At 38.0% G+C, this 10,747-nt stretch overlaps 1 protein-coding gene across 1 annotated transcript; it reads right to left on the bottom strand.

Annotated features, from left to right (window-relative positions):
* Window positions 1-405: 405 nt before the first annotated feature.
* LOC109201031 (uncharacterized) lies at window positions 406-5,776 on the bottom strand. Its single transcript, XM_019356588.2, has 5 exons — window positions 4,990-5,776; window positions 3,352-3,811; window positions 2,941-3,009; window positions 2,631-2,777; window positions 406-624 (listed from the first exon to the last, which is right to left on the bottom strand). Exons 2-5 carry the CDS (start codon window positions 3,808-3,810, stop codon window positions 406-408), a joined length of 894 nt encoding a protein of 297 aa, XP_019212133.2. The 5' UTR covers window position 3,811; window positions 4,990-5,776.
* Between the last annotated feature and the right edge of the window lie 4,971 nt (window positions 5,777-10,747).

The raw sequence follows: 10,747 nt of genomic DNA, 5'->3' as shown, positions 1-10,747 counted from the left end.
TACAAATTAAAAGAGCAGGAATGTTAAAATCAATAATGAAAAGAATTTGTTGGCTAAAGGTAGAAATCAAATATTATTGATAGACCTGCTGCCTTTATTATCTACAAAATTCAACATTAAACCTTGATCTGTTCTGTTACTCTTCTTTTTTAAAAAACAACATTTTATAGCCTTCCAGTCTTCTAAAAATTAAAAACAAACACAAATATAAGATTATTATGTATAATTTTTAATATATAAATACTTACCACTGGAAAATACTAAAACTGTGAACTATAGTACAGAACAAAATGTCATCAAAAATTATAAATACTCATAGGAAAAAAAAAATCATTCTTTTTAACTTATAAAATACAATCTGTCACATTTTTGAACAAATTGAACAAAGGGACTATACTGTACAAATTATTCGCACTGATATTTTTGAATATGTACAATTTCCTTTCCCTTTATTTTAACAGTAACTTTGATTGCTGCCTCCTCCAGTTCCTTGTCAAAGGGACTCCACAGCTCACTTTGAATGTATAGGCTCTTTCCATCCTCCAGCAACACCTCCAGCTGGTTCTGCACGTCTGTTATGGCCACGCCAATGATAAGGATGTCAGCCGTCTCCTCAACTTTTGCCTGTTGAGACAGCATAGGCACACATTTAGCCCTGAAAACTTTAGGTTTTTTTTATCCAAGAAAAAAAAAGAAAAGCTGTGGTCATCAAGTGGTTTCATTAAGTCGCCAAGACACATACATACACATTATGTCTTGATGCATGCGCAATTATCCAGGTAAGTAAATTCCAGAATAGTTAATTATGTTCATCTGGATGTATATATATATATATATATATATATATATATATATATGTATATATATATATATATGTGTGTGTGTGTGTGTGTGTGTGTGTAAGATAATATATATAATTATAAGCTTCGCCCCAGGAAGGCAGCAGGCCCAGACAAGGTGTGTCCTAGGATGCTAAAGGCGTGTGCTGCTGAACTGGGGGAGCCGCTACAACAAGTCTTCAATCTTAGCCTGCGACTGGGGAGAGTGCCCGCCCTATGGAAGACATCCTGCATCGTCCCGGTCCCCAAAAAGAACCGGTCCAATGAGCTGAATGACTTCCGACCAGTGGCACTGATGTCACACCTTATGAAAACTCTAGAGCGGCTTTTCCTCAACCTCCTCCGGCCACAGGTACAACATGCCCAGGACCCACTACAGTTCGCCTACAAGGCAGATGTCGGAGTGGAGGATGCCATCCTCTACCTCCTACACAGAGCCCACTCACACCTGGACAAGGGTAAAGGCACGGTCAGGATCCTGTTTCTTGACTTTTCCAGTGCCTTCAATACAATCCGGCCCTGTCTACTCCAGGAGAAACTAAACAGGATGCAGGTGGACCCCTGCCTGGTCTCTTGGATCTCCGACTACCTCACTGACAGACCACAGTACATCAGGCTGAGGGACATCACGTCGGACACTGTGGTCAGCAGCACAGTAGCGCCACAGGGAACTGTGCTGTCCCCTCTTCTCTTCACCCTGTACACCTCTGACTTCTGCTATAACTCTGAATTATGCCATATTCAGAAGTTTGCAGACGACACGGCCATCATGGGGTGTATCTGGGATGATCAGGAAGAGGAGTACAGAAGTCTGGTGAGGAACTTTTGGGAGGTCCAGACCAGATCCACGGCCAGTACAGATAGGGGGAGAGGAGGTGGAGGTGTTCAACACATACTCGGGCTGTGGGTGGACAACAAACTGGACTGGACATGCAACACGCAGCACCTGTATAAAAAAGGCCAAAGCCGACTGTACTTCCTCAGGAGGCTGAGGTCTTTCAACATCTGCAGGAGGCTCCTGATGATGTTTTACCAGTCAGTGGTTGCTGGAGTGGCGTGGTCTGCTGGGGGAGCAGCACAGCAAAGAAGGACTCATCCAGGCTGGAGAAACTAATCAGGAAGGCTAGCTGTGTGGTTGGCATGAAGCTGGACACTCTGGTGACAGTGGCAGAGAAGAGGACCTTAAAGAAACTGATGGACATTACGAACAATGCTGGGCATCCTCTGGACACAGTTGTAAACAATCAGAGGAGCCTATTCAGCAACAGGTTGCTTCTCCCGAAGTCAAAAACCAACAGACTCAAAAACTCCTTTGTCCCACACGCCATCAAACTGTTTAACTCCTCACTGGAGGTGAGAGGGAGGAGAAACAGGGGGACGAGGGAGGGCGGGAACAACTGAGCTGTAGGTGCCTTTTTACACTGTGCAATATTTGTAATATTTGTTTTTTGTTTGTCTTTTTTTTTCTTATATTCGACTGTGCAATAATCACTGTGCAATATACTCACTCAAATGAGCAATCCTATTTATCCATACTGTATATTCTGTATCTATATACTGTATGTGTATATATGGTGTATTTATGCTTATGTCCTTACTCTCATTCCCCTTAATGTATCTGTAACATGCAACTTCTTTCGGTGCTTTGCTACTGGAAACTGAATTTCCTGGAGGTACCCACCCGAGGGATTAATAAAGTTTCATCTTATCTTATCTTATCTCTCTTATCTTAATATTATGTCAAATTTGAAAACCTAGTTCTAAACATTTGTTTGTTTAGCTTCTTCATACCTCAATCTTTGTCAGTGCCGTGCTTTGCAGCTGTATGCCATAAGAGGACTGACTCCGCTTCAAGTGGGAGAGAGTGATGTGGTCTCCCACGTTGAAGTTGCAAATGGCTGCCTCCCTCCAGAGGCAGACTGTCATCGTAAAACCATCCTGAAATCACAAACATGACAGAATTAAAGATTTATTAATTAAATAATAACAACTCCAGTAAATAGGGGGGAAGCCCACAGCCTCATACATTCTGTAACAGCAATGTCAAATTTATTACATTAGTTTCACTATTTTCAATATAAAACTTAAATTTCAACATTACCTCCTTCAGCTGGATATGTTTAAGGGGAACATAATGTTTCCCCACCTTCACTTGCTTTACAGCAGAAAACTGAAAAGTAAATTGAAATTTAATGTCAGTAATAGTCAGTGTAGTGATCTGTGATCGGTTTTTATTTTTTCAGTCATCTGTTTAGAGAATCTAGCAATTCTAGAGTGCATACAATACAAGTGCATGTAGACATGATGCAAATGGATTTTAAATCTGCATAAATAGCAGAAAGGTTTGAGGAAAATATATATTTTTCTAAATTGTGGTTAATAACAACATAATTAAGTGTCTGCTTGACAGCAAAAACAAAAATGATCATTTTAAGTGTAAATAATACAAGCAGTAATGAGTTATTTGAAAACCTAAAGCTATGTAAATTCTGATGCAACCACAAATACTTACCTCCACCACCTCCCCTTGTGCTGTGATGAGGCCGCACCTGGCTGAACTCATCTTCAGAGGCGTGAGGGGAGCAGGAGGATGGAGGAGTTCATCAGCTTGTTTGTAAAGGTCTTCCTTTACATTCAGTGTGGGAGCCCTAAAAAACTGGGTCTGACCTGTAACATTAATGGAGAAAGGGGGCACTGTGCCCCTGAGTTCATAGCCTCTCATTATAAAGGACCCCCCCTGCTGGACCTTTGAGGCAAATTCCTCAAAAATTGTGACCTTGGTCACACTTTCCCCATCAGTGATAGCTATGACTTTGTTTCTTTTTGTTATGAGAGCTTTAGCGGTCTCATCTTTAAAGTCCCAGCTGATCACCTTCTGCTGGTCACAGGAATTCAAAATTCTGAAATGCAGTGGGGGTGGCCGGAAGTATGGAGTGTCCGGGCGGTTGTTAAGAAGTTTCGTTAATGCCATTCTGGAAAAAAAGCAACACAAAAACATTATGAAGTTAATAGATACTGCTATATCTAATGGTCATATAATATGGTAACACCTGTAGCTTTTGTAGATTCAAAGAAAGCTCATAAACACCTTTATGAGGTACCTGCTTGAAAATGACAGGTATGGCAAGTATTTTTCTGATTTTAAATACAGTGTTGGTTTTAAAATAAAGTTAACAGTTCTGAGACTTCATTAAATAAATACAAATATTACAGTAGAGATATGTGAAACACACTGAAATCATTGTTCTATTCACAATTCACTCAATTTGGCAGTCTGTGGCTGTGAATGTGTAAACAGCAGAAATGATTAAACTTTATTTAAATGCCTAAAATGTTCGCTGTTTCATTAAATTTGTGCCCCCCCCCCACACACACATACACACATACACACATATACACCCATACACACACATACACACACATAAGCATAATGCACTTGCATATGCTCTGTGGTTATGGGTCTTTCTATTGGTCCCCCTTGTTAATCATTTGAGCCAATAGAATGACAGTAATGTACTCTGCTTTCATGTCAGTCCCACCCTCTGTAACTATGCTGAAAACGACTTTTTTTTAATGAGAAATGGCTCTGAGGGATTGTGGGAGATGAAGTTATTCAGAATATGGTTTCCATTAGGAGTTAAGCTCTTTAACTCCTATTGGTTATTCAGTTTTTTGTATAGCTTAATTGAGAAAGTGCTAGAAACTCTTGTCGCCAGGGCAGAGTGCCAGCCTTAAGCAATTTTAGATACTCACAGCTCAAACTTAACATCTTAAAGTTTATAAAACTCTTATAGATCTTGCAGATTTGTCAGATTCTATAAGATCTTAATATTTCATATAACAAATTAGGACTGAAATTATTTTTCATTAATACATTTAGATATTTTTTCAATTAAATACCCATGAAACAAGTTCATCAAACTATGACACCCACATTACTATCAATAGTAAATCCGAATTTATCAATAATGAATTTCTCTTCAACAGAAAAATTAACATAGGAAAAAGAAAAGTCAGGCTAAACATTTGGGTAATTTGACAGTCTTTATATTGACAGCAAGTTAAATGGCTATATCTTGTGCCTTGTCCTATATTATATTGTATTGTACATATTATAAAGGCAGTAAAAAACTCAAAATTCAATACTTACGTTTTATAAAGTTCCTAAGAGCAATAAGAGGTGTCGGGGTCTCTCGAAGTCTCTTCAGAAAGATCAACTTGGGTTCCCGCCGATACAACTTGTGATGTAATCTGTTACCACCCGCCCCGATTGGCTAACTACAATTGTTGTGTTTCGTGATTGGACTACCTTGTGTTGGTTTTGTGCTCGGTTCACATTTTTTTTTTTTTTTTTGTTATTGTTTTTTGGGTGAACTCCTCTAATTTTAATTATGGATTTATCATTACTGTTTTATACGTCTCAAACGTAAAATTTGAGACTTATAATATCAGTTATAGGGCTTTGGAGAATACGTCAGGCCGCAATGCATTGTGGGAGCGTGGCATCATTTTCGCAGGCCACGAATCAAAACAAACACTGTAATGGAAGGAAGATTGCTACGAACCATACTTAAAGGCATCTCAAAAGAAAAAGGACTTTATAGAGTACGATTGGGTCCGGATGCAAAGAGACGGTACTTGCAAAAAATAGCGTGTATTGGAAATGGATGAAATTACAGCAGTGGAGAAGAAACCGTGAAGACCAACCGACTTGCCTGATATGTTTTCGTACATGTGGAGTCAGCGCATACACATCGAACCAGTTTTGCATTATAAATGTCTGGAGGGGCATATCCAATACACCAATGGTGGCTATTTTTAAGACTCCACGTTGTAAATACGCCGTCATTCAAACAAAGGTAAGTCAGTTCGAGTACTGCGAGTAAAATGCGTTTGATTTTCCCCCAAACATTCAGATTAGTGCAAGCATAAATTCATCCATGAGGGGAAATTGAAGTGAGAACAAGTGGAGGCTCTGTTAGGTGGATAACATAGTGAGTTCAGTGCATTGATGTGACATTGTCCTGAAGGATCTAGTCATTCTCTATGGTTAAAGAAATTGCACTAATGAATTCATATTTATTATAAATAATCCTTCATACACGCTTCTGTACTTTTGTGCTGTGTAACTAAAATAGATCTTTAGTTTTATACTTTACTTTTTTAACTTTAGGTTCATTTTCTGCTGGCAGATAAAAAAAACAGGCAGATTTAAACTATAACGTGCAGCGTTCTATAGTTGTGTAGTTGCGTCATTATGAAATGGAGAAATTCAAGCACATAAAAGCTTGTTAGCATTGTTGGAGTTTTGGCTAGGTGACTCTTAAAGACTCTTTAAAATCTGTCGGGATTTTGCCCAGACAGACAGTTTTCAGTTCATATAACCATTTAATTCAGCAACTCTATGAAGATATATGTCAAAGTTAGTATGACTTTAAATGTATCATAAACAGCGTTGATGTGAAGAAAATCTTCCAAACAAGTATAACTACAACTCCCAGAATGCACCGGATGAGGGAGCGAGCAAGGTGTGCTGGTCTGGCCAGCTTACCCATGGGGGCAGTGACAGTGAGAGAGTTTACACCAGATGAGTTTTTGCAACCATGAATAAAAAAACAACAACAACAATAATATCATGGTTTGTTTTGGATAAAAATTTAATTCTATAGAGACACAGCAGAAATTCGGGATGTAGGGTTTTATGAGTTTATAGTGATTGCCCCTCGGGGATAAATAAAGTTTTCTTAATCTGAATCTGGTGAGCAGCGAAACAGCAATGACACGTATGTTGCACTGACTGTATTTGCAGTGCAGTTACATTTGTAAGATAAGCTGCAGGTGAAATAACACGTTTTCAGTGAATCACTTTCATGTCGCCTGAAAACAGAACGGACGAAAGAGCTCACTTCCATTGTCTGGAGTCTGGTGACTCAATGTCTATGTTTTGTCATTGTTAATATTCTTTGATTTAATTAGCTTCATGGATACTGGTTATGTTTGCAGTGTTTATGTGTTCTCTGTGCATCCCTTGTGTTCCTTGTATTGTGTCTAGTGTTGTTGGTTCTATAATAATGTTTCCTGTTTTACTTTGGAGAGTCGTGCACCCTGTGCTTCAGTGTAATCTGTTCTGCTTCCTGCCTGTCTCCTCTCTGTTCAGTGTCAGCTGTGTCTCTCTCCTGTATGCCATTTCCTCATTTCCCTCTTTGTGTATATATAGTGTGTGTTCACCTCTTTTCCTCTCTTGTTTGGACCTCTTAGATCAGAATGATGAGTATTTGAAATATCTGCACATCTTGATTGTGGTATATTTTATTGTAGTTTCAACACTGATTAATAGTCAGTTGTCATAAATGAAGCAAACCTTTCAGTTATCCATGCTAATAAGCAATGATAATAGTAAGGCTTGCTGTGACTTGTTTTGTTTGGTGGAGGCATCTTTACATATACTATACACACACACACACACACACACACACACACACACACACATAAACATAATGCGCTTGCATAGGTTTATGCGAGTGGGCTGGGCTGGGTGTTCAGTTCTCACCAGTTCCTATTCAAGGACATTAAGCCTCTCGGGGGAGAAAAATAAAGCACTCAGTGATTATGAGAGGTCCCATTATTGACACTTTCTCACAAACCATGCCATTTTTTCCCCTCAAGCCTAAAGCTTACCATATTGTTTTTATTAAACTGGCAGAAATTTGTTTTCTTATAAATCATACACAAAATGCCACAGTAAGTAAATTTATTTTCAGAAATTCCAGAAACCTTTGATACTTATGTAAATTTATTATCAGTTACTTGTATTTAGTGCTATTTATTAAAATTAGTTATACTTTTATCACAGTAACATTTTAATAAAGATATGCTGTTTGGGTACTCTGTAGGACACTGAGAAAGGACAGAGAGATTATATTCTGAGAGACTTGGTAAACAATGCATTCATGGTTGTTCAATTCAGTTCAGTGTTACTGTTTGTCTACTTGTAAAAAGATTATAAATTATAAATGACTCGGACTCTTAAATCCAGCTCCATCTTCAGTGCCATCATCTAGTCTTCTTGTTACCTGGTGGATATCACAGGCTCTGCCTCTGAATAAGTGTCTAGCCATTGTCAGTGTGGGTAAGACTGCCTCTTTATGCTTTAGTGCAGACAGAGCTTCAGTAACCTGTTTTCCTCATTTCTGATTGGTGTTACTGTGTAACTGGCAATGTGTTGTCTAAGCACACAGTTGCTTTGCTCTCTCAAACAGCACATTAATTATAACTAAAGCTGCTGGTTGACTCTTCACACCTGCACCAAGACAGAGCAACAGTGACACAAATCCGAACAGCACTAAGTGCTGAGATTCATATTCAGGACTGACCTGCTATAAATAATATGTTAAATGCTTGTTTGATATGTTTTTTTTATTGCTTTTTTGCAGGAGTTGGAACTAGTGCTAGTTATTAAAATGGTCATCACCAGACCAAGGCTCAATCAAGTCATGCAAGAAGGAATCAGGTGAGATAGTAAGCTGCTGTTATCTTAGCCAGGGGTTTGTTTTGATAATACTTAGGAAGGAGACGTTTGCACTGCAAGTGAATAGTGTGTGGTGATAAAGCATTTTGTCCCAGTATTCAGACGTTGGTGTCAGAACACTGGAAACAAATTGGAATCATGGTTCCAATCATCTCAGGAGAAATGCATATCCCAATTACATGGAGTAAGGTGGATCAATTTCATGATGTGTTGTTTGTGCTAAATTTTTGTATTTCTGCTTAAGTTATTACCTTTCTGGTAAATTATATTATTTCTGCTACTATGTTATTATTCTGCTACTATGCTATTACACCATTGTATACAGCAAGCCTATTCAAATGGCGGACCGCGGGCCACATGCGGCCCAGAAGCAACCTGCGAGTGGCCCTGCCTGTGGTCCTGGCAGAAACACAGAGAAAACGCAAAAAATTAATTAACTAATTAAAAAAAAATTCCTACAGCGTAGTGTAGACTGTGAATGCAACACTCCTAGTAGCCTAGCAATATTTAACCCACAATGCATCGTGATGTAAACATATTAAACAATAATCGTAATATATCTTTCTCAGTCCAAACGCGTAAATTTGACAATGAAAACCGTCGGTTTAACCCTGCCTGGACTGACAAATACTTATTCATTTTATCGCCAAATGCCAAACCTATGTGTTTAATTTGCAGAGAGTGTGCTGCGGTACTTACGCAGGCACCACAATGACAAATACCAGACTTTCTACACAAACTTTCCAGAGCAATCTCAGGAGAGGGCTGCAAAAGCACAGTTTAATTGCGAGTTTAATAATCTTTCAGCCGGAGTTGTACTACCATGGTGAGGCTCCTGTACAGCCCAAGAGAGAGCTGCAGCAGCTTCCCTTCGTGTTTGCTTCTTGGCGAAGAAGAAAAGGCCTTTCACAGATTCTGAAACAGTGAAATACTGCATGCTGGCCGTGGTGGATGCGGTGATAAGTGACGAAAAAATTAAAGTAAGTGTGACATCTGCTATTTAAAAACGTGCCCCTGTCAGACAGTTCAAATATTTGTAGAGTTGAAGTTCTGGCTTCAAACGAGTTTGAAATGCTGTTAGATGACCTGAAGAACACTGATGTCTATAGCAGCAGATGGGTTCACAGCCAGAACTGATAATGCACAGTTGTGCATATATGTCCGATTTTTGGATGGGAAATTGCTCGGCTTACTACCGTTAGAGGGACACACAGCAGGCGAAATAATGTTTGAGAAGATTTCAGCTCTTTTTAAGAAAATGGTCTGGATATGAAGCGTGTCTGTACACGGATGGGGCTCCATCCATGGCAGGAAAAATGAGTGGTCAGCAAAATATTTATTTTAATTTGAAAGGGAATTATCAAAATGTTTTTTTAATTATTATTTCAAATGTACAAAAAATAGTTTAGTTATAGCTCCCTTTTTTTAAATGGACCTTTTGGTGTGCATTTGTGAGAGGTCACCAGATTTACAGGGGAAAAGGAATAAAAAAATTACTTGTTTTTAAATACAGTTGTGTGAGTTTGAAATTGATCATGATCTGCTGCTTACTGGCTGAAAAAAAATATCTGGCCCAGATAAATTCCTCGGTTTGAAATCTGGCCCAATTAACTTCTTAGTTGAATAGCCATGGTATACAGTATATAAGCTATTCTGTTAAATCATTTCTTCCAAGTTGTTATGTTTGTGCTAAATGTTAACATTACAGCTGACAATTACAATACTTCTGGTATATTATACTATTTCTGCAAAGTTACAATATTTCTGACAAGTTGCATTTCAGCTAAGTTTTTACATTTTTGCTAAGTTGTTATGCTTTTGCAAAATGATTAAAAGTTCAACTACTTTTCAAATAATGGCTTCAGCTTCTTCAGCTGTTTTCAGCTGTTGTTATTATGCTATATTGTAGTATTTCTGCTAAATCATAGTATTTCTACTATATTATATTTTTCTTTCTAAATATAGCATTTCTGCTATATACTTGTATTTCTGCTATGTTATAATATTTGTGCTAAACCAGAATATTTGTGCTGAAACATAGTATTTCTGCAAAATAATAGTATTTCTGTCAAATTATAGTATTTGTTCTAAAACATAGTATTTTTTTAAAATTACAATATTCATAGTTCATCACAGTGTCTCTGGCAAATCACAGTATTTCTGCTATGTTGTACTATTTTTCTAAATCTGTAATGTTTAAGTATTTTTGGCTAAATATATTCTTTCTGTTATCTTATACTATTTCTCCTAAATTCTTATATTTTTGAGAAGTTATCATGTTTCTGGTAAGTTACAATATTTCTGCTAAGTTCTGCTATGCTATTGAATTTCTGCCAAGTATTATGTTTCCTCTAAGATATTGCGGTTCTGCTAAGTTATT

Source organism: Oreochromis niloticus, unplaced genomic scaffold (genome assembly GCF_001858045.2).
Source record: "Oreochromis niloticus isolate F11D_XX unplaced genomic scaffold, O_niloticus_UMD_NMBU tig00003256_pilon, whole genome shotgun sequence".
Classification (NCBI taxonomy): Eukaryota; Metazoa; Chordata; class Actinopteri; order Cichliformes; family Cichlidae; genus Oreochromis; species Oreochromis niloticus.
Note: the sequence above shows the minus strand (reverse complement) of the source record. Positions and strands in the feature narration are given on the sequence as shown.

What these genes read in the sequence shown, in the direction of transcription:
- LOC109201031 (XM_019356588.2), bottom strand. Translation starts at nt 3,810, where the DNA reads ATGGCATTAACGAAACTTCTTAACAACCGCCCGGACACTCCATACTTC. An exon ending in AACATATCCAGCTGAAGGAG is followed by an intron (nt 2,778 to 2,940) that starts GTAATGTTGAAA and finishes TTGTGATTTCAG; the next exon opens with GATGGTTTTACGATGACAGT. An exon ending in CGGCACTGACAAAGATTGAG is followed by an intron (nt 625 to 2,630) that starts GTATGAAGAAGC and finishes CTGTCTCAACAG; the next exon opens with GCAAAAGTTGAGGAGACGGC.